Consider the following 24,918-nt stretch of genomic DNA (forward strand, 5'->3'; position numbering starts at 1 on the left):
GGAAAAAAAAGTAACTTAAATGATTTTAGCAAATGGCTGCAATATAACAAAGAGTGAAAAATTTAAGGGGGTCTGAATACTTTCCGTACCCACTGTATGTGCCTATACAATCTCACTCTATAAGGGGTGATGATGAGACTATCGCTTCATAATTGAGTGCTAACTACGGACACCATTATAAACGGATATTGTTCCTGACCTCATTCACACTCATTTTGAAACTCATTATATTGATATTGTGGACAAATGTGAAGTTTGTTCAAATATGAGAAAACTAAGATCAAATTCTAAAAGGGAAAATACTGTTTTATTAATACGAGAATCACGGGTGAGCATGTATGTTTAGAAAGTTTGTTTTCACTAAAAATATTTAATTACATAATTTCACACACACACACACACACACACACACACACACACATTAAAATGACTTTTTCAAAGACAGTTACTCATGTTATTGGGAGAAATTCACTGAAGAGACTGGCTTTATGCCATGTGAGGCTAATTGGCCTTGGGTTTGTTTAAGGCATTGTGATTAATGAAGTTTCTAATGAGAGCTTTATGATGAAGGCAGCAATCTGTCAGCCTATGACTAGAGCTCTCAACAGGGATAGAATGAACAGTTAAGAGGTGATTTGAAGAAGGGAATTCTCCTGACACAAAAACACAATTTTTAAACAAAAGCTTTCTTAAAAAGCTGCCACCATCCAATTTGTAGCGCTCCCGCTAATAGCCAAAAAGTCTGAAATTTCATTAAAGGAATCTGTGGCTTATTATCAGATTTGGTGGCTGAATGAAAGATGTTTTATGGCACCAGTGATTCCCTTTACACACAAAACACTTGAAGGAAATAAAAAATAATTATAAAAATATATATACACACACACACACACACACAGTGGTGTGAAAATTTTTCCTGTTTTTTTAGTGTTTTGCATATTTGTCACACTTGAATGATTCAGATAATCAAACTAATTTTTATATTACACAAAGATAACCAGGGTAAATACAAAATGCAGTTTTAAAATAATGATTTCATTTATTAAGGGAAAAAAGCTGTGTCACGAATCCGGTCCGTGGCCTTCCGGCCGATTGCCACTAGAGGTCATTCTACCATTACATTGACTCTCACACTACACAGACTGTTACATGTCACCCCGGACTACAGTTCCCATCATCCATTGCACTGATTACACACACACAGCTGAATGCACTGATTACACACGCTGAATCCAATCAGACATGCTACATAAGCCATGGACTTCCTCTCTCTAACCAGGAAATTAACGTTCTTAGAATTGACAGACAGTTGACCCTGAGAGGTCAAGTAAATACTTACAGTGGATCTAAATATTTATAATTAATTATAACTAGTTATGATTAATTATTCATATTTCCCCTTTGAGCTGATTCGCTACATACATAAGCCATGGCACTCCCCAAGTGTTAGTTGCTTTACAGAGCCATTCCGTGTTTCTGTTTAGTCTCTAGTTTTGTTTCGCGTTTATCTCTCCTCTAGCGATAGCTACATTACTGAGCCATTCCTTTTCCCATTTTTAGTTTTAGTCTGGTCTAGTCTTTCCGTGTTGCCTTGTTGTCTGTTTCCTGACCTTCTGCCTGTGTTTATTGGATTACCCCTCTTGTCAAGCCCTCTGGATACTGTTCGCTGATCGTAGACCCACGCTAACCCAAGGAATATTCTTTGTCTTGCCTGTGCCATACCTGTTTGCTGTTGTTTGACCCTGCCTGTGTTTGACCACTTCTCTTGTGAATAAAAGCTTGCACATGGATCCGCACGCCTCTCGCCTCGTCAACCCCGTTACAAGCTGTCCAAACCTGCCTGGCACTACGTGAAAAAGTAATTGCCCCTAAATCTAATAACTGGTTGTGCCACACTTGGCAGCAACAACTGCAATCAAGCGTTTGCGTTAAAGGCACAATATGCAATTTTTTGCCACTAGAGGGCGCGTATTCAAAACAAACAAAGGCGTAGTTAGATGACGCCGTGACTGAGGGTGGAATCATGGGAGTTGTCGTCTTCATCCCCACAGCCGAAGCAATCCGATGGGACTCGGGCAGAAATCATGTTCATGGATGAGCTAATGTATTAAAGATTTATTAACATCGTAGTATGAAGCAGAGTGAGGCGGAAAGCCGTCGAAGCAAAACGAGGGCGCTGAACGAGCGCGACACACGGCTCGAAAAGAGGGGGCAATTTTTCACATAGGGCCAGGTACTGTAGGTTTGGACAGCTTTTTTCACTTAATAAATGAAATCATCATTTAAAAACTGCATTTTGTATTTACTTGCATTATCTTTGTGTAATATTAAAATTAGTTTGATGATCTGGATCTTTTAAGTGTAACAAATATGCAAAAAAAATTAAAAACAGGTAGGGGGCAAAAACGGCACTGTGTATATGAACAAAACATACTGTATATATGAACAAAATACACAGCAAACACAATAAATCATTGAACATAAGGTAACTTACTGAAATAGTAATCACCAAACAGATCTTCATCCTCGTCATCAAAGTATGCTTGTAATGAAAAATGAAATCAAAATAAAAGGTAAGCAAATTATAAAAACAACAAATGTAGTGAACACAAACACACACGAGAATAAACTAAAATATAAAAGACCTTGAAAATCAAAGTAAAAATATACAGAAATCCCAGCTGTTGTTTTTCTTTCCTGAACAATCTGACGCTGTGAGATCAATGCTCATAAACACCCCGCATCCCCAAGTCTTGAGTGTTATTTCTGGGGAATGTTAAGGATGTCCATATTGAGGTAACATTTGAAGAGCCAAGCATATTGCTTTGGATTTAACTCAGTTCAGTGTGCTTCTGTGCAAACAAAGCATCTGTTGACTGTGCCAGAAACATAATTTATGCAACAACAACAAAAAGGAAATGTATGTGTAGACTAAAGCATGGTAGCACAGAAATTGTAATTACTGTGTCTCTAAGCAACCTGACGAATGCAACATGCAAACAGAACAGATCAACAGAGCATTGCATCACCAGCCCATATCATTTACTCAGTCTTTTATTGCATGACCTGCTATTCATTTTTCTTTCTGTAACTGGCTTTTGACAAAGCCCATTCAATTTTTAAGTCTTTCCACGTCAACAATCAACAAATGTTGACCTTAATAAACAACAGAAATTAGTTAATGGAATTTCCTTATTTCATGATAATTCTCTGAATACTTTTAGCATGTTAATATGCATGACAGTGTTTTTATGTATTTGGACTTGGCGGATTAGATCATGGCTGCTGCTTCAGAGCAAGTATGGACTTGTTTCTGCCAATAGATTCACTGACATGTTGCTGTGAGCATATATATATATATATATATATATATACTGTTAATTCAATAGCAGATCTAGACAGGTGGAGCTGGGGGAGGTGGAGGGTTTAATCTATCTAAGAAAGTTTCATGACTGAACTAGATATTAAATCAAATAACAAATCATAATGGTTCATAACAAAAAATTAATGTATTGGGTTCCAGCACTGGAATTTGCCTACTTCCCCAACTACACAGCATGCCAAAAGCAGTATGGCAAAAGAGGATGTTCAGACACAGCTTCTGTTTCACAATAGGCATATACAGTATGACTGTCACCTTGGATAGACTGATCATTTTGCAAACCATGATTTATTTTATTAAATATTAATTTATTTAGTGCTGTCAAACGATTAATCGCGATTAATCACATTCAAAATAAAAGTGTTCATTTACATAATATATGTATGTGTACTGTTTATTTATTATGTATATATAAATACACACACATTCAGTATATATTTTGAAAATATTTACATGTATATACATTTTATATTCTATATAAATATATTTAATATATTAACATAACATATTTTTCTTAAATATATACATGCATGTGTTTGTATTTATATATACATAATAAATATACACACTACACACTCTGTATTATGTAAACAAAAACTTTTATTTTGGATGCGATTAATCGCGATTAATCGTTTGACAGCACTAATTTATATTAGAAAAATTAATCTATAAAATATTATTAATATTAATTTGTACAGTTTTTTTTTTTTTTTTACTTTTGAATGCCAATGACTCTCAAATATGATTAATCCTTTGCAAGAAACCTGTTACTAAAATAATTAATAAATAATGAATAAAGGCAGTATTATATTGTCATGTACAAGCAACCATTTACTATATATTGTGTGAGAAAAAAATATTAAATGTAGTATTATAAAGACTAAATTAAATAATTATTTTATTTTATCTTAATATTATATAATATAAGTGTTTAAATATTTCCATTGGAAAGCAAATAGTTTAAATATTATGTGGAAAATATTTAATTCATATTTAATAATTACTTTAGAAAAGCTCACTTTTCTTTGTTTTATTTATTTATTCATTTATTTTTGGCACAAAACTACTTTATATGCAGATATACAGGTGCTGTTAATATGCAATTAATGCAATCAATATAATTCTTCAGAAAGCAGACTGAAATACAAATACCAAAATAATTTTGTTGTCATTCATTTCCAAGTTTATTAAAAAACTGTTTACACCTTTTACATGTTTCAGGCACAGGGAATGTACTCAGGCGTTAGTATCATCAGCTTTTGCTGCAGTTGTTGAGACTGTGCAGCAAGCTGGAACTAAGAAACTTCCCTCTACAAAGCGAATGCTTTGAGGTGACAAAAGCGAGAACAGATTAAACCACAGTAACGTGCTCCGTACAATGACTCAGATGCGGACAACACCTCTGAACACTGTCCCTTTATTACCACTTCTCACACCGTGGGTTCTTCTTGTGCAAAGGACAAGGGCAGACCCCATTAAGTGGCAAATTGCCGTCTCACAGCTTAATCAGGCAGCATCAGCATTCTGTAGGGAACATATGAAAAGCCATTATGGTCAAATCAATTCTCAATTACCTCTTTGCCGCCACCATCGACACGTTAAATAAACGTTCAGCGCTGTCACAGCTATTTCTCCTTGTGAGGTGACGATGGAATAGCTGTGCACGCGCTATTTGAGAGCCATGCGAATGCTAATGGATTGTAAACAATCATGAAATAAGAGCATGATGTGAAAGTGGGACAGATAAGCATCGGAAGGAACAAGCAGCATTAAGAGATTCATTAGAAGCGGTCACACTCGCACCAGAATAACGGCTCGCTGGACGTATGTCATAATGTGCCACGCACATGCACAGAAACACACGCACATTATTATACACAGATGCTAGCATAAATATACAAGAGAACATTCTTTTAGCCACCAGCAAAAATTAGAGCACTCAAAGCAAATGTGAAAACAAATGAGAGAATTAAGAAATTAGCTTTTTTGCATAATCGGCCTACTGTACATTTGTGCTTTGAATGTTTTAAATATTTGAGGAGGACATGTCCTCGTTCCACAACATACCACATGCTTCTTATATTTCTGTCTTTTTCACTTCACCTTCTTGTGTATTTGAAATTGCATCTTATTTAGAAGTTGATGTGATAAAATAAGGATTTTTTTTTTCATTTTAATTAATTACTGCTTGCCTTCGCCAAGACCCGCCCCCCTTCATTATTGTTGCTATGTCTGACAAGCCACACATCACGCTACACATCGTGTTCTCAAGCTGTTAAAAATATACCGTGGAGCAAAGAGTAAACTGACAACACGATGACAGACAAGACCGAGCAGGTTACTTTAGCTATGAAACAAAGTCTCATCTTTCCATTTTTCATTTCAGCTTTTCATTTAAGAAATTCAAACAATAAATACCGTTTTGTGGCTCTTTAATGTGTCGTGACAGATTGCTGTAGCTCCTCAGTTCAAGCGGCACGTGAAACAATCATCTCTTCCTCTTTACTAGTTATAGTGTGAAATAAACATGAAGGAACATCAGAAGATATCTTGTTTCACCTGCAAAAAGACAACAGTACACACTATTTTTCAAGATCAAGTCCACCAATATTAATCTACTCTCCAGTCTGGTTTGTTTGGCAGACAAAAATGGCAGATTCTGCGTTACGATTGGTCATATTGCCTGTCAATCAAATTCCCTGTGAAGGGTCCATTACTTGTTACGAGACGAGAGACATGCAAATCCATATGCAAGGCTTTATTAAAGGGTGTGGTCATGAAACAGGCATGGGTCAGACAATGGCAAACAGGTATATCGAAGGCAAGGCAAGAGATAAATCCAGGTAGAAGGCAAAGGTCCAGGCAGGGGCAAACAGAGTCAGAAACAGCAAGCAAAGGGTTAATCCAAGATACGTGGCGTGAATCAGAGACCAGGAAAACAGACAAGGCAAGACTAAGACTAGACTAAGAAAACTATGAAAACTTAAACAGGCTCGGTAAGGTAGCTATCCACTAAACAGGGATAAACGCAAAACAATACACGAGACTAAAACAGAAAACACGGAATGGCTCGGTAAGGCAGCTAACACTTGGGGAGTGAAAAATGCAGAACAATACTCGGCGACTAGAGCAGGATCAGGGTAGGTGTTATATAGTGTGTGTAATAGCATTCAGGTGAGCGTGTAATTGGTCTCAGGTGTGAGTGTAATCAGTGCAATGGAACATGGGAAATGTAGTCCAGGGTGATGCGTAACAGTCTGTGTGGTGCGAGAGTCAATATCATGGAAGGCCGACCTCTGGTGGCAAGTGGATGGAAATTCTTGGATCGGATTCGTGACATTACTATCTATGAAGGATGGTAACGTAACATATTGGTGGGTGCTATCCACACAGAATGAGTTGATGCAGGCAGGGGAATGGGAAAAAACAAGGTTGTGAGACACAAGTTGAACTTCTTTTAACTTGTGTGCCACGTTTTTAGAATGGCGTTTCATGAACGAGACACTGCAAGTCAACCGCATTAGTCAAACATGTCTATATTTACATAGAAAAACAATGGAAAAGCTGCGCAGTGAAATGCAAAAGCCTGTAAGGAACTACTTCTCTAAAGGCCCATTCACACCAGGAAAGATAACTATAAAGATAACGATAAAGATAAAGATATAGTTGCAAAAATCGTTCTCAATATTAAAGAATAGCAGAGTCCACACCACAAGTATAACGATAAAGGCACTGAGAAACAATATTGTTGGAATCACTTTCAGAATGATTTTTTTCCATCTGATGAACGATAAAAAATATTGATAGCCATCATAATCAATCAATCCTGCTGACACGAGCTCGAGAATTTAAAGAGGTAGACGAGCATGCGCTGAGAATAAACAGATGATATCGTCCGCTGGTGTGGACGCTAATATATCTTTAGATATTATTATCTTTAATATCTTTATCAATATCTTTATAGTTATCGTTCCTAGTGGTATCGGCGTTTGGTATCGGGGCATTTGAACGAGTACGAGTACGAGTACAGGAGGCCAGTATCGGGCCCGATACCGATACCAGTATCGGTATCGGTGCATCCCTAACTAAATGGTTAATAAATAAACTTGAATCATGTTGAAGTTGCATTCTTAAGACTAGATAAAAAATGAAGGAAGAAAAACGAAATCGAAATCTTGAATTGGTCAAACGTTCTGAAAAAAATTGAAGGGAATGAAGGAAAATAAAGACATACACTAATCAAAACTAGTGTGACAGATGGCGGATCCATTTCAAATGTCAACCCTGCCAGGTCTGGATAGACCAAACTCAACAATCCTGTCCACCACACACTGAAAGAATTAGGATTGTACGGTCATGAGAGAAACAATGATATGCTTGGTAAATATTTTCTGGTTCATTAATTTTGTATATATTGGATTCATTTAAATTGTGTGCTTATCCGGATTATTATACCCATAACAGCTCCTTTGACCTTTACACACAACAACACTAACAAACACTTTGTATTTTTGAAAATGGAACATTAATTTTATAACCCAAAGTCAGAATCTTCGAATAAACCTTATAAATTATCCCTAAAACATACAAACACACTTTCGCACACCAACCAGACACAGCACACACATTCACCGCTGACCTCCCTATTTGGTTTCACCTGTTGTCATGGAAACCAAAGCTCCTCGAAAAGTCTTTAAAACCTCTAGTTGTCAACATACCTGTTACTAGACATATTTGGAGTGGGGTGTTCATTAAAAAGCTAACTGTCTTCAATTTCAGTATTCAATTCCGTTTTCGCTTTAAGAAACGACGGGTTGGACGTCAATGGCAAAACGGTGTTATTTCTGCCACCAACATGAAAAAAAACAGAAAAGCAATCCTGCAGATTACCTAGTTTTCATAATTGTAGATAATCTTCATGCTCTTTATTCAGACACTTTAATTACGTGCGTGCCAGAAATCTTCTGGAAATTAGCAAATGTTCCTCTTCGCCTAATGAATTCAGCACTAAATTTCGGTTTTAACAGTATGTCTCTACAACAGTGGACAGATCTTTTAAAGGCATTTTAAGCATTCAGGGATTGATGTTAAATCGAAAGAACAATGAGTAATCACCTTTGACCTTCTGCATAATTCTGATTTCTTTATATGTAATTTTGTTAATTTATGACAACATAATTTCAATATAGCTAATGTAAGTGGTTTGGCTTTGTTAACATTAGTTTAAAAAGTAGGTTACACTTAATTAATAAAAAGATTTGGAAGTATTTTGGTCACACTTTATTTTAAGGTACAATTCTCACTATTAACAAACCATTACTACTTTTGCATCAATAAACTCCTAATTTGCTGCGCATTAATAGTTAGTAAGGTAGTTGTTAAGTTTAGGTATTGGGTAGGATTAGGAATGTAGAATATATGGTCATGCACAATATGTGCTTTACAAGTTCTAATAAACAGCCAATATGTTAATAATATGCATGCTAATAAGCATCTAGTTAATAATGAGAACTGGTCCCTATACTAAAGTGTCAGCATATTTTTCATTGTTAGTTCATGTAAACTAATGTAGCTAACTAATGTTAACAGTTTAACTTTAGTTTAGGGACCAATTCACACTATTAGCTAGTTGCTTATTAGCATGCATATTACTAGCATATTGGCTGTTTATTACTACATATAAAGCACATATTAATGCCTTATTCTGCATGACGATTTTTTTAGATCCCTTAATCCAACCCATAACTAAACTGAACAACTACCTTACTAACTAATTAATAAGCAGCAAATTAGTAGTTTATTGAGGCAAAAGTTGTAGTTATTAGTTAGAATAATAATAGTAAGAATTGGTCCCTATATGAAAGTGTGACCATGTTAACAAATAGAACCTTATTGTAAAGTGTTACCAGTAATACTTTCAATCAGATTTCACTGATGATTTTTTTTTGTACATTTAAAATGTAAATATGTAATATATAATTATGCTGTTTATAATTAAACAATATTATGCATCATTTAAATTTTAAACTCTGATGCTTAGATTGTGTATAAATAATTGGCTTACACTTTATTTCAATGTGTCCTTATTACAGTGTGATTGTAAATTTAAGTACTAAATAATAACCAACATGTACTTACTTTACGGTTAGGATTAGGATTAATATTTGGTTTAGGTTTATTTGCATGTAATTTTGCATAATTTACTGTTATTACTATAGTAAGTACATGTAATATGTAACAAGAACACTGTAAAAGAAGTGTTACTAAATAGTGCAATAGAGAGTATACAGAGAAGTGCAGTACACACAAAAACGAGTGCGAATGATTATATTCTTGTTTTAAAGCAAACAGAAACCCTTGTTTGCCTTTGTGACTTAATAATTCATGCATCAGAAGGTTAATCTGCACACTCATATCATACAATCATCTTTGGCCAAACTTTGTTTTCACATTTCACAGTTGATTTTGCTACAAGTTCTCATAACATGCGCAATGACTCCCAAGAGCTGAAGTTTGTGTCCTTAGACTAGTTAATGGCCTCAGTGCAAGCTGTGTGACAGTACACCACGAGAACTTAAAAGAGTGCGAACAGCGCCACGAGTTAAAGAATAGCAGAGTCCACACCACAAGTATAACGATAAAGGCACTGAGAAACAATATTGTTGGAATCACTTTCAGAATGATTTTTTTCCATCTGATGAACGATAAAAAATATTGATAGCCATCATAATCAATCAATCCTGCTGACACGAGCTCGAGAATTTAAAGAGGTAGACGAGCATGCGCTGAGAATAAACAGATGATATCGTCCGCTGGTGTGGACGCTAATATATCTTTAGATATTATTATCTTTAATATCTTTATCAATATCTTTATAGTTATCGTTCCTAGTGTGAACGGGCCTTAAGTCTGATATTGCATGATGGTGACATGCTGCAAAGCTGCTGTTATTTGTTTTAACAAAACATTTAATATTAATAATAGTTTACTGGTGTTATACTTTTAAGTCTTAAGATTTTAAGTGTTTTTAATATTATTCTAATTTTTAATATTTAATAGTTTTTAATTTAATATTATTCTAATCTAATTATTATATTTTAATAATATACATGAATATGTTTAAGACAAGTTTGTACAATACAGTATGTGGATTCATATTTCATTCATCTTTTCTGCAAAGATATTTAACAAGTGAATTTTACATTTACACCATGTTGACAACTTCATGTGTGATGCACGTGGAATAGAACTAAATGTAGGGATGCACCGATACCACTTTTTCCAGTACTCGCCCGATACCGATACTTTTATTTTTGGTACTTGCCGATACCGATGCCGATACCTATATTTTTATTACATTTGTAAATTTTTTAAATATTGGGTACAGAAACCAAAAGGGTATGTATAATGTTAGTTGGTTAACTTCATTTATCAAATAGATACAGTCAAACCAAACTACTTTTGCATCAATAAACTCCTAATTTGCTGCGCATTAATAGTTAGTAAGGTAGTTGTTAAGTTTAGGTATTGGGTAGGATTAGGAATGCAGAATAATGTCATGCAGAATATGTGCTTATATAAAGCACATATTAATGCCTTATTCTGCATGACGATTTTTTTAGATCCCTTAATCCAACCCATAACTAAACTGAACAACTACCTTACTAACTAATTAATAAGCAGCAAATTAGTAGTTTATTGAGGCAAAAGTTGTAGTTATTAGTTAGAATAATAATAGTAAGAATTGGTCCCTATATGAAAGTGTGACCATGTTAACAAATAGAACCTTATTGTAAAGTGTTACCAGTAATACTTTCAATCAGATTTCACTGATGATTTTTTTTTGTACATTTAAAATGTAAATATGTAATATATAATTATGCTGTTTATAATTAAACAATATTATGCATCATTTAAATTTTAAACTCTGATGCTTAGATTGTGTATAAATAATTGGCTTACACTTTATTTCAATGTGTCCTTATTACAGTGTGATTGTAAATTTAAGTACTAAATAATAACCAACATGTACTTACTTTACGGTTAGGATTAGGATTAATATTTGGTTTAGGTTTATTTGCATGTAATTTTGCATAATTTACTGTTATTACTATAGTAAGTACATGTAATATGTAACAAGAACACTGTAAAAGAAGTGTTACTAAATAGTGCAATAGAGAGTATACAGAGAAGTGCAGTACACACAAAAACGAGTGCGAATGATTATATTCTTGTTTTAAAGCAAACAGAAACCCTTGTTTGCCTTTGTGACTTAATAATTCATGCATCAGAAGGTTAATCTGCACACTCATATCATACAATCATCTTTGGCCAAACTTTGTTTTCACATTTCACAGTTGATTTTGCTACAAGTTCTCATAACATGCGCAATGACTCCCAAGAGCTGAAGTTTGTGTCCTTAGACTAGTTAATGGCCTCAGTGCAAGCTGTGTGACAGTACACCACGAGAACTTAAAAGAGTGCGAACAGCGCCACGAGCAAACTGTGCCATTTTAATGAGGGCTCCTTCTCTAATCATTTAGCTGTAATCTGCCAGCGACATGAACCCACTGTCTGTAAAAGTAACCAAGGCTCAGTGAACAACAGAAAACGGGCAGATCTGAGCAAGGAGACTTGGGAAAGGGAGCCCGGGAACGTCGGCTGGGCGTTTCTTTGATGCTGAGAGTTGACCCGTGAATGCCAACAAAAGCGAGTGGTAATGAGTGTAAGTGTTGCCTGAAGGAGCCGTCTTTATCATATCATCATGCCACGCTCTTCACACACACGGTGGCTGAACACGGCGCCTCAGGACTCACTGCTGTGACTAGTCACCCAGCATTCTCTTGATCAAATCCAGCTCTCGCCATCTCTTTTAATTAGCTCCCACGGTGGAAATCCATTAGTGGTCGGAGTCCTGCTGCGTCTCCGTTTATTTCAATGTACACAAATACACACACAAATGGAGAAACTTCTTTTTTCTTAAACGTTGGTGCATTACAGTAACACACACAGGCTTGAAGTGGACTCCAGTCTCAGTAGGCAGAATAAAGGGTGGAGTTAAGGACAGGGATTGAATTTCTGCCTGTGGCTCTGAAAGGGAAGTTCAGAACGGAGAAGAAAGAGGAAAACAAAGATCAGTGGGCCACTCTGCATGGCTCAGAGCAGCGGTGGAAACAATGCGAACGATTCTTCTGAAAACATCACGCTGCTCCCAGTGTGTGCACATGCCGATGCTACAGTGAATGTCTGTCACAGTGGCAATAAGGCCACCGATGCGCAAACGCACATCAAACTCAACTTCTACTTTTTTGAAACGCATGCTGTCCATTACCCGAGTGAAGAACTTGTGTCACCAAGAATGTGAGATGGCAGGTGGCTACGAAAGCACGTCACTTTGGTGCTTGTGTGCTAATTACAAACACAGCTGGACACGAAGCAGATGCTCATGTATGGATGAAGATTATTCATAGAAGCAGCCATCTGAGTGGGTGTGGACCTTAGAGAAAAGATGTAATTAAGGCAGTAAAAGAAGTTCGATTGAGTGGGAAATCGTGTTTATGGTGATTTATTCTTTGTGGAATGCAAGATGCAAAAAGTTTAGGGTCAGTAAGACTTTTTAATGTTTTTGAAAGAAGGCTGCATTTATTTGATCAGTAAAAATAATAATACTGTAAAATATTATTACAATTTAAAATAGCTAAAAATGTAAAATGCAAAGCTGAATTTTCAGCAGCATTACTCTAGTGTTCAGTGTCACATGATCCTTCAGAAATCATTCTTATATGCTGATTTGGTGCTCAAGAACCATTTCTAATTAATATCACTGTTGAAAACCGATTTTCTGCATTATATTTTTGTGGAAACCATAATACATTTTTTTTTTCAGGATTCTTTGATGAACAGAAAGATAACAATAACAGCATTTATTTGCTAAATTTGCAATATTATTAATGCCTTAACTGCCACCTTTTGTCAGTTTAAATGCTCATGTATGAATGAAGATTATTTATAGATGCAGCTATCTGAGTGGGTGCGGAACATAGAGAAAGATTTAATTATGGGAGTAAAAGAAGTTCGATTGAGTGGGAAACTGCAATTGGTGATTCATTCTCTGAAGAAGGCAAAGTCGAGAGCAAAATACTTCACCTGGCTAACATTTAAGTGATAATCACTGTTGAACAAACACAAATCCATCCAGATTTATTTTTACTCCCTATTTCTATTGCATAAATCAGTGTTTCCCAACCTTTTTTTAGTCGCGGCACCCTTTGGAAATTTTAACAAACTTGTGGCACCCTACAAAATAATTTTGTCACAATATTTGAAATTCTAACTTCGATATGATAATTTGAAAAGTATAGATATTCGGTACAACAGGGAAGAACTGCAGAATATAATGTCATACAGATATTTTTAATATTAAAAATTGTCCATCAATGGTGGCAATCAGTAGGCTAATTTCTAATGAAGAGACCAATTTATATGACAGATTTTAATGCAGGCTTTTATTCATATGTAAACATTGTGAGATAGCTAGTTATAATGGTAATTAAACAAAGTTTTGATTTTACAGCTGGGTAATTTTGTTGCAGTAGCACGAGATAGCTTGATTTCAAACTTTGAATTGAATAAAAAATGACAAGTAAGCAGTCAGTAATAAAATAAAAACAAATAAAGAAATTAATAATGATAGCACAAATAAAAAATAACGACAGGCCTTCGAATTAAATAAATTGCGTTTTAGTTTTTCAGGTAGGTCTAACACACAATAGGGACTATTAAGAGATTTTTTCTTACCAATTATCCAAATAATGTTTAGTCCTAGAAAGCTATTATTATCAGAACACACGAGCATAACATAGCGGTTAGCAGATCAATGAATGAGAGGGCAGCGTTACCAGAGTAACAATACAGTACTACATCGATGTTTCCTGTCAGCTTGATTTCTGAGTGGACTTTGCTGGTCCGATGAGCATGAACGGTATACGAGTGGAGCGACTGAGCGGAGCGCACACGCATAGAAGCGGGATAAAACGCAGAGCGTCACACCACGTTAAAGTGAAACCTGAGCGGTGAACTAATTTTCGGCAGCCGAAATTTCGGTGCATCTCTAATTATTGGCGACATCAGAAATGGATATTATATAATAGATGCTTTTTTGAACATTTTAGCAATTTAAAAATATAAAAAAATTATTTTTTTACACGGCACCCCTGCTCTCGACAGACGGCACCCCGGTTGGAAAACACTGGCATAAATAACTGTCATACTCTCAAAACTGTTTCCTGTTCTGGAAACTGTCCACATAGTTCATATGCTTACACTTGAAAGAAGGGGCAAAAACGATGGAGGAGTTGATCTTGTCAAATGAAGCACTGCTGCAGAAGTATTGCTTTTTACTGTTTTTAATGTCTGCGGGGCTTGAGTCTTTCGCTGCAGTCTCGAGAGGTTTTCAGTGGCAGTGTCATCAACCACCATTCCAAACAAAAAAGTCCCTTCCTTCAAAGACGCACCAAATATCCTATGAAAAGTCCCTAGGGGTGTAGCAGTCATTGGCACTTTCTACAAAAATGGTACATGGCTTATATCTATAAAAATGAAGTCAAATTTTTACTTTTCAACCAAGTGTGATTAATTGTCAATTTTTCACTATTTTTGTTTTCTTTGTGCACAAAAAGTATTCTAGTAGCTTCAAAACATTACGTCTGAACCACTGATGTCACATTAACGCTGTCCCTTCTGCCTTTCTTGTCTTGTCAGTTGCTTTGCTGTCTATGCAGGGTCAGAAAGCTCTCGGATTTCATCAAAAATATCTTAATTTGTGTTCTGAAGATGAACGAAGGTCTCACAGGTTTGGAACGTCAAGAGAGTGTGTAATTAATGACAGATTTTTCATTTTTGGGTGAACTATCCCTTTAGTCAATTTGATTAGTTGAACTTGACAAATACACTATTATTCTGTAAATAGCTACATATAGTGTTATTTTAATTTTGCGAGCTGATTTGATCTAACATCTGATAGTTTAACATTGTATTGATTTAAGTCACAGGACTCCAGTTTAAACCCTATTAGTGGAACGTGTCAATTTCCCATGTTAAATCCTCCGACTGTGTGAGAGATAATCAATGCTCAATGCCCAATACCCAATTCCCCTTATCACCATCGCCATCATCTTCCTGTCTTTCATACCACCAGCACATGTGAAGGCTCACAATAGGAGCACGTCACTAGAAGAAGGCGAACAAAACTGGAACACTCCTGGCAGTGCGTGATGAGACGCACCTGGTGCTTATTGCATCTCGCCGCAGGTATCATAAATCTCACATTGTGCCTTTCCTTTGCACAACCTGCTTCCATTAATGCATGTGGTGGCCTTGATGTCCAAGAATGGAGCAGCATAGCTGGGCTGGCTTTGAACGATGACTGCCTGCATTCAACCCTCTAGATCTACTTCCCCTTTCTGCACACACACTCACCTCAACAAGGAAGTCTTGCTCCTTTTCTGTTAGCACCCCCTGGAGTTTCACATCTCCTCCCTAAACACTTTGCTCCATTCGCGTCCTCTCCTTTTTATTTTCTGTGTGCAATAAAAGCCTTTCAGAGGCGTGCAACTCTAATCTCAACATTTTGGAGAACCTGCAGTGCTTTTTTTTTTACAAGCACTAACAAAAAAGTTTGCTTTTTGATTGTGCTTCATCTTTGGTATCACTGACTAAATTTGAAAAATGTTTACAAAAATGCTCACAAAATTGATTCAAATAATATGTTTTGCCTCTCTTAAGTTGCAAGAGCTGATCACTAGTAAACCGAACCTGTTGCTAATCAGCTCACTCAAACTCGTTCTATACATTAATATGAGATTAATAAGCTGTATCCATAATGTAATGTAATGTTAAAATGTGAGCGCTGCAATGTTCTACACCTAATGCAATGAAATAAAAAGTATGTGAACATTTTTTTAAATAATTGTAATATTATAACATTTTCTATTGCAATGTATTTTAAATTGCAATTTATTTTTATGATGGCAAGGCTAAATTTTCAGCAGCCATTATTCCAGTCTTCAGTGTCACATGATCCTTCAGAAATCATTTTAATATGCTGATTTGGTGCTCATGATTCAGGATTCTTTGATGACTAGAAAGTTCAAAATAACAGCATTTATTTAGTTTTGCAACTATCTAGTTTTGTAAATATCTTTACTGTCAATTTTGATCAATTTAGTGCATCCTTGCTGAATATAATGATTACTTAAAAAAAAAATCTTAGTGGCCCCAAACTATTGAACAGCAAACATTACTGTGTTCATAAATGTTTATGCATGTTTATATTAAAAAAGGCATATTATTGTCATTTTGCACATTATTTTTAACTAAAATATTATTTTTATAAACTACAATTATGTAATTTCAGACCATGTACTGTATAATGGACAAAAATGTATTAATATTGCACAACACTAATATAATTAAATGGACATTTCCATCAAAAGACAAAAACTACAACTAGGCCCTAAAACTAAATGTGTGAAATGAAGAATGATCTTAAGATAATCTTTTTAATGAGACTAGTGTCTAGTGACTATATTTCAGTTATCTTTCTGATGAGACTGATAACAGAAGTAGAACTGTAGCTTCACCACAGCACATCCACACAGATGTCTCTGAATTTACATGCTTGTGTCTGGTGCTTGTTTTATGAAAGGAAGAAGCTACAACTGTGTCAGTTCAGCAGTCAGCGAAAAGCATTTTATAAATATGACCTGATAACAAGATAAACGCATAACGTGGTACTTGACATTGGCAAGTTAGACAGGCTGCTTTGTTGCAATAAAGTCTCGTTATATCAAAGAGAAACACCACTTGAGATTGCAGGCATTGAGATGATTCCTCTTTGGTTTGTAAATCGCTTTGATCTCGCCAGCGCAGTGAATGCAGTCTTCAGAAAATGCTACGGCTTTACAAATATTGACGCCTAAGTGTTGGGAATCATATAAATAGTCCTTATTCAATGATTCAGTATGCTCAATTTCACCCCAAAAAAGACTGAAGGCCTTTGGGGGAATGAGAACATTTCATTTAGATGTCTCATTACACCGGCATTCGTTGTTGGAACTAATGTCTTACCAAATTACAGATTTTCCACTTAATTTAGATGCACTACCCTTCTGATACATCTCCAATCATCAGTGTCTTTTCATTTGTCTCTTCATTGGTTTCATTTCTCCACACCCAAGTGTTTTTCTCTCTCTTTCCTACCTGATTCTTCATCAGTCTTGTGCTCGTTTTCAGAGTCGGTGAGAGTGAGAACCGAGTGGTTGGGGCTGGACAGGCAAGAGCTGCGGCGGGACTTCAGGGGCTGCCCGCTCCACAGCTGGACGGCGCGCTCTGGGGTCATGACCCCCTCGGGGTCCGAGTCGGCGTCGGATCCAGCGTTCAGACTGTATCTGTCCTGCAGCAGGCTTATATCAGAACAATATACAGTGGATGACGGAGCAGGCTCACACGTTGGAACTAATGTCTTACCAAATTACAGATTTTCCACTTAATTTAGATGCACTACCCTTCTGACAAATCTCCAATCATCAGTGTCTTTTCATTTGTCTCTTCATTGGTTTCATTTCTCCACACCCAAGTGTTTTTCTCTCTCTTTCCTACCTGATTCTTCATCAGTCTTGTGCTCGTTTTCAGAGTCGGTGAGAGTGAGAACCGAGTGGTTGGGGCTGGACAGGCAAGAGCTGCGGCGGGACTTCAGGGGCTGCCCGCTCCACAGCTGGACGGCGCGCTCTGGGGTCATGACCCCCTCGGGGTCCGAGTCGGCGTCGGATCCGGCGTTCAGACCGTATCTGTCCTGCAGTAGGCTTATATCGGAACAATATACAGTGGATGACGGGGGAGGCTCACACATGCCCAGATCTGCCAATGCGAAGCTCCCTGTAATGAGAATACAAGCATTAATGCACGAAAACAAGAAAGAGTGTGTTTGCTGCAAGGCATCCCAGACTCCTTAAAGAGCTGGATGACTCTGACTAAGAACTTGCTTTGCTAAATTACATAATGACAATACAATCTTCATTCTAGCAAGTCTTCATTTTGGTGTGTAAATTAATTTAAGCTCTGTATTGTCCCAGTCATCTGCATTCAGAAAGGCAGTGAAAGGGATGATTGTAAAATATGTTATGGTAGGATAAAAGGGAAATTCACACCACACCAACAGACGTTGACAAATAGCAACAGACACGTTCGTCAGATTTTATCTGATCAGTGTGAACTGGTCTAAAGACTTTTGGCTATTTTTACAACTACGAGAACAACGTAACCCTTTGCAAACACTTTCGATTCTAAAGCAAAATTGTTTGGGAAAAAATTACGAACATAATATGTAAAAATGTATACTGAACTGCAGATTCACACACACACACACACACACACACACACACACAAACATTACTACAGTATTTTTTAATTATTAGTATTACTTATTATGTTTCCATATTTTTTTTTATCAAACTATATAATACTATTAAACTATACAAAGCTATTTTACAGCCATTTACTAATAAACAAAAAAGGCAGTAAATAAAAAAAACTACATACAGAAAAAAATATATAATATATGTGTGTGTGTGTGTGTGTGTGTGATTGTGACTGTAATTATATTTATTTAAATTGATTTTAGTATTGTAAAGAAATGCACATATAGACAATGTTTATTTTATTATTTAGTATTAACTGATTTCATGCTTTTAAGCTAAGCCTTTAAATGAAAAGACTTTTAAGAAGTCCAGTATGTTGTAGTATATAATCATTTATTTTGTAGTATATATTAATTTTACAACACTTACGATTCTCTCTATCAGCTTAGATATATGAATTCATTTAATTTACATATGAATTAATAAGGGAACGACTATGCATTAATGAGGTAAACATTAAAAGGACATGCTTATTCGTGAATGAGGAGGATCCATAAATCTGTGCACTGCATAAAACCACAGCAATTAATGACTTCAAAATAATGACTCACTATTACATTAGAGCGATGCAAAGCAGGAAACCACCAATATTTAATAATAATTTCATAAGTAGCTAAAAACATTATGCTGAATGGGCTTTGGATTCAACTACTCAGCAGGTTGAAGAGAAATTTGCAAGAACAACCTATTGAAGAGTTGTATTTTGCACAAATACGGGGAAAAAGCACAGTGCACATCCACATAATATGACTGCACAACACAATAGTTAATGAGGGAGAACAGAATAGAGGGCACACAAGGATTTAAATAGGAGCAGGAGGTGTTCGGGAAAGAGTCTCGTCCTGCACCAAGACACAGACCTACACAGTGCATACCTGAAACGTAGTAACGAACGGCAACCGGGGCCAGCTCCACGTAAGCTGTGAGTAAGAACAGAATGTCCTTCCATAATCTAATAACTTCACTCACAACACAGTGCAAAAGTTGCACCACGTACAACAAACCTGCTTCATATAACAGAAACTCCCTGGCTGGTTTTATGTGTGGAAAAGTCATGTTGAGTGCTCTGCCTCCCTGCTGTTGTGTGTCTACTCCAAAGGGAAAAATCTTCCAAGGTGTAAATTTGAGATAGTGTCTAACTGAACAGCCAGAAGGCATTCTAGAAAAAAAATCTCGCAAAAGGACCTACTTTATAAAAAAAAAAAGGCCAAAAACCCAGCCTCCTAGAGCGTCTTGTCTGTTTAGACACAATTTCCCCTTTTTGCTCAGACACCTTGGACATTAAAGTGAATATCGCTTTTCAGCAGGTGCTAAAATCAGAGAGAGTGGCAAGGTCATTTGTTGAGGGAGGGGTTACCATGGTAACATACCATTTTTCGCATGCCATCAGGTACAGTGAAGAGTTTCGGAAAAATGCATGAAAATCTCCCTTCACTCCAATCATCTCTTTTCAGGCCTCAGACACGCCCTGATTGACAAAGAGCCCCGCTGTGACGGAGATGCAAATGTTAACACAGCCCGCTAAAAGTGTGAGCTCCCATCAAAACATTCCAGGAGAGGAAAAACAGGATGCATGCTGTTTCAAAACCCCAATGATTTAAAATGTTTGCATCTTCATGTTCACAGAGCAAAGAGGATGGGTCCGCGAGTCCTAAGTGTATGATGCTATCAACACATATCAACTGTTCTTGCAGGGTGAGCATTGTTTTTTTTCCCTGTTTATTTTCAGATGAGACAGAGAGATAGATTTGGCAGAACATAATCTACTGCCAAACTATTTTCAGCTAAAAACCAGAGGATAGGTTATTATTTATGTATTTACCGATTGAATGAATGATCAAACGAATGCATAGACAAATTTTCCATGATTTTTATAAAATTATACTTTACTACATATACTATGACTAATTAAAATTACATTTTTCATTTGAAGTTATTAAAATTAACCCAAAACTGAAATTAACAATTACTAAAAAATATCAAGCAATTAGGCAATATAATTAAGCAGGCAGAGGTGGTGAAACAATGTTTTTAAATGGAAGTGGAGAAAAGAAAGGAAAAGATTAGTTATACAGAATTATTATTACTATAATCATGCACGGTTACTCAAATAAATAAATAAATAAATACATACGTACGTACATACACGCATATATACAAAATATAATTAAGCAATCTCACATTTGCACACTGCTGTACTGAATACCAGTGTATAGCCGGGCCTTTTATGGATGGGCCTTTTTCTCATTTCTTGCTAGAGAAACAAATCCTCTCTCACAAGTCAAACAGTCATGGTGTAAATGATGCCTTCTAAAAAGGCTAGACCTTCACAATGAAGCCTATATTACTTCATAAATGTCAACCTATTTCAATAAATCCTCCGACCTTTCTGAATTCCATCCCAGATTCTTTGGTCTTTGAGCATTATTGTCTATGTTGCACTTCTTTCTTTTTTGTGAAGCTAAGCAGTCATGCTTTCCATCTCCAGAGATCAATACCATCAGGGTACAGAGGATGCAGTCAGCATGCCCTGAATAATTTTGGCCTGCTTGGCTGAACTGCTGGAGAAAAATAGCTGCTGTGGAAGAGAGAGCTTCCCTGATTCCTCTAGCCACAGTACGGGCCATTTGGGTCATTTTGTTGTGTATTGCTCAGTGCTTGAGCTGACTGTCTAACGGCTGTTTCTTCGTCTGGGTCTCTTATTCATGAGAGCTCCTCTGGCTGGCTCTCCTCTTTAAACGCCTGTGGTGACATCAGAGCACTGCATCCTTTTGTTATGCCATCTTTATTATTTATGCCTCTGCTTTCTTAAGGTTGCCTTTGAGTCGCAATGCAACCGTTAAAACAGCAGCTGCATGTTCATCGCCTACAACAGGAAAATGTTGTACAGGTGTTCAACAGCATGGCAAAACTATGACAGAACAGGTCAGAAAGTAAATTGCAAATGTTTTACTGAATATATGACAAAATACTTAAAGTGTTTGTTCTGATTGTTAGTTTTAGGGCTTTTTTTAAATAAAATGTCTATATAGCATTTTTTTTTATTTGTTATTTATTAGTTCCCTTTCATGGGAACTTCGAACTGCGTCCTCTAGGGGTCGCTAAGGGGAACGCCTCGTCGTGACCCATGTCTGAAGCATACATTGAAAAAACACCAACAACACGTTGGCCGGCGACAGCCCATGACATCACTACCGGTGCGATTATAGTATAAATAGGCGCCGGGAGAACGTCATCCTCTTCTTCGTCTTCACTGACTGTTTTGTTTGAAGCGTGCATTTCCAGTGTCGGCTCTAGGCCCTGACCACAGTCCTGAGCCTACTCTAGCCCCTGAGTCTGCATTGGAGCCTGTTCACGCCCCAGAGTCAAGTACAGAGGCTGCTGCACTGTCCATAATGGCTCTGCCATTTATGTGCATTTGGGCAGCACATACGCCCGTAATCCCCACCAAGATTTTTTTTTTTTTCAGTTTAACCAGCTTGAGTTTAAGCATGTAGAACAACTACCCAATAAAACAGTCCAATAATCTAACATTGAGGGCATGAACACATGAATTAACGTTTCTGCATTTGACCTTGGCTTTTGACACCATATGCCATTCGGTTCTGTTGAATAAGCTGCATAGCTGATTGGGTTTCTCTGGGATGTTTTTTGATTGTTTTCACATTCATGCTGCCACTAGAGCAGATTATCAGGAAGTATAGCCTTGTTTATCACTGCTATGCGGATGACAGTAAGATCTACATCACCACTAGTCCTGATGTTCATTGCATGTAACATGCCTTTTTTACATCCAGATTATATTATTGTAATGCCTTGTTCTCTAGTCTTCTAGCTAAATCTTTAAGTTGACTACAGTATATTCAAAATTCTACTGCTCATGTGCTTACTCATACCTCTCCTTGTGAATATCACACCGTTGCTTTCACAGTTGCACTGGCTTCTCATTATTGCTAAAATTGTTTATAAAGTTCAAATTTTAACATATATTAGTCCATATACTGCTTCACATTCTCTCCATTCTGCCAACACTCTTTTACTTCAGCCTACATGTAAACTTAAGTTGTTGTGACACACATATAAAATGGTCAGGTCAACTCTGCTCAAACACTGACTCTCATGATTGCAGAGAAGAAAGGAATGCAACAGCTGTGTGCTTCTATATATTAACCAAAGTGATAACTATTTATATATCAGTCATCTACCTTGGTAAGTATACATAAATGAGTGGCGTAATCAATTAAGATTTTACTTTTTATTATCAGAAACTAACTAATAGTTCCCTTTCAAGGGAACTTCGAACGTCGTCCTCTAGGGGTCGCTATGGGGAACGCCTCGTCGTGACCCGTGTCTGAAGCATACATTGAAAAAACACCAACAACACGTTGGCCGGCGACAGCCCATGACATCACTACCGGTGCGATTATAGTATAAATAGGCGCCGGGAGAACGTCATCCTCTTCTTCGTCTTCACTGACCGTTTTGCTTGAAGCGTGCTTTTCCGTGGTAAGAGCGATCTATATTCCTATCGTTATGGCGAGCACTAGCAAAGCGTTTAGAGGGTGTGTGCATCCGCGTCGTCGTTATTTGACACCTGATGACACACACGATCTCTGCGTTGTTTGTTTGGGCAAAGAGCACGCACGCGATGTCCTTGAGGGGGCAATCCGCGTTCATTGCGAGCGTATTTTAATGAAAAGCTCCGCTCTCGTTTGTCTCTCTTTTCGAGGAAAGGGGGGCAGCCATCTGCTCCCCGCGGCTCAGGACCCACCGCTGCTGAGGCACGGAGGAGGATGGGCTCGTGGGGATCGCAGGTGGATCCGGCTGATGAGTTTAAAAAGGGGTTTTCCCTCTCGCGCTCGTCGGCTGTGGACGAGAGTAAGCTGCTGGAGGATGATGTTATTTCTTTAACATCGTTTGATCCGGGGGCCGGTGCTCTGCTGGGTTCAACCCAGTAAGAGCAGGAGATGTCTGAGGACGGCGAAGAAGCTGAGGCTGAGCCTTCCCAATCCTCCTGCTCTGCGTATGGTGAGTTTTTGAGCGTTATCTTTCTTACGCATTCATCGATTCCAGCATAAGAGTTATGCCAACGTCGAGGCGATGCGCGGAAACGACTATGAGAGGATGCCCCTGTAAAAAAGACGACTGGCTAGCTATCTTTCTATGGGTGAGACGTCCTCTCTTAAAACTCCCTCCTTGCCATCTCGCTTAGATGGCAGGGCATACGCAGCAGCAGGTCAGGCTGTTGCTTCGTTGCACACGATGCGGTGCTCCAGGCATATTAGGCTGACCTGCTGGAAGACCTGGATAAAGGCCTGATGAGATAGCTGAGTTTCGCCTCACCACAGATCTCACTCGCTGTGCTACTAAGCATGGCAGCTATAGTAGGTATTGAGAGACATCTGTGGGTGAACCTGGCAGATATCGGGATGGAAGAGAGGGGCTTTCTTCTCGATGCGCCGGTTTCACCTTCCGAATATTTTTGGTTACCTCCGTTGAGACGGTGGTCGAGAAGTTCAGGGAGGCAAAGGCGCGCTCAGCGGCCTTCAGTCCTTCATTTCAAGATGGTCCAGGTCTAAGCCCGAACAGCATAGGGGTCCTGGTCCGTCTCGGTCTGAGGATCAGAGACGGCCACAGAAGGCTAGTGTCGCAGCTCGCGCTCCTCCCCCGCCTGCGGGTAGGGTTAGAAGGAATCGCGGGTCAAAGGGAGGTAGGCAAGACCTAGGGATGTGATCCAGACAAGGCATCAGCGCTTTCGTCCGGATCAGAGTGATACTTGAGTATCTACTCGTTTCCTTCGGGGGTCTTACATCTGCCCTTAGCTCCTAATCCCCCTATAACCACCAGCACTCCACCTGACCGAGGTTAGGTAGGAATTTTCCTGCATTTCCGTCTCCTATGCTGGACCTATATGTTTGGTTGGTTCTATGGCTTCATAGTGACCACCTTGCTGATGGTCTGGACTAGAGGCTTCTTTCAGTCGCCTCTTGAACGGGGCTCCGGCGCGGGAACCATGGTGGGTGAGTATGATCCATTCTATATATATATATGTATATATAT

General features: G+C 37.7%; 2 protein-coding genes across 4 annotated transcripts in view; both read right to left on the bottom strand.

Moving 5' to 3' along the window:
- LOC107756812 (teneurin-2-like) overlaps window positions 1-17,882 on the bottom strand; it is a 199,642-nt gene extending 181,760 nt beyond the window's left edge. The window contains exons 1-2 of one of the 2 annotated variants that reach the window (XM_016574098.1): window positions 17,642-17,882; window positions 2,495-2,542 (exon numbers count right to left, since the gene is read on the bottom strand). In XM_016574098.1, the coding sequence (XP_016429584.1) occupies window positions 2,495-2,542; window positions 17,642-17,780 (187 nt within the window). In that variant the 5' untranslated portion in view covers window positions 17,781-17,882. The remainder of the gene's footprint in view (window positions 1-2,494; window positions 2,543-17,641) is intronic. The other variant, XM_016574099.1, reaches the window with a different exon arrangement.
- A 68-nt stretch (window positions 17,883-17,950) lies between these two features.
- The window catches only part of LOC107756813 (teneurin-2-like), an 88,100-nt gene continuing 81,132 nt past the window's right edge, over window positions 17,951-24,918 (bottom strand). Inside the window, exons 3-4 of one of the 2 annotated variants that reach the window (XM_016574101.1) lie at window positions 19,734-19,778; window positions 17,951-18,316 (exon numbers count right to left, since the gene is read on the bottom strand). In XM_016574101.1, coding sequence (XP_016429587.1) covers window positions 18,000-18,316; window positions 19,734-19,778 — 362 coding nt within the window. In that variant the 3' untranslated portion in view covers window positions 17,951-17,999. The remainder of the gene's footprint in view (window positions 18,317-19,733; window positions 19,779-24,918) is intronic. The other variant, XM_016574103.1, reaches the window with a different exon arrangement.

Source organism: Sinocyclocheilus rhinocerous, unplaced genomic scaffold (genome assembly GCF_001515625.1).
Source record: "Sinocyclocheilus rhinocerous isolate Xijiao unplaced genomic scaffold, SAMN03320098_v1.1 scaffold22, whole genome shotgun sequence".
In the NCBI taxonomy this organism is placed as follows: domain Eukaryota; kingdom Metazoa; phylum Chordata; class Actinopteri; order Cypriniformes; family Cyprinidae; genus Sinocyclocheilus; species Sinocyclocheilus rhinocerous.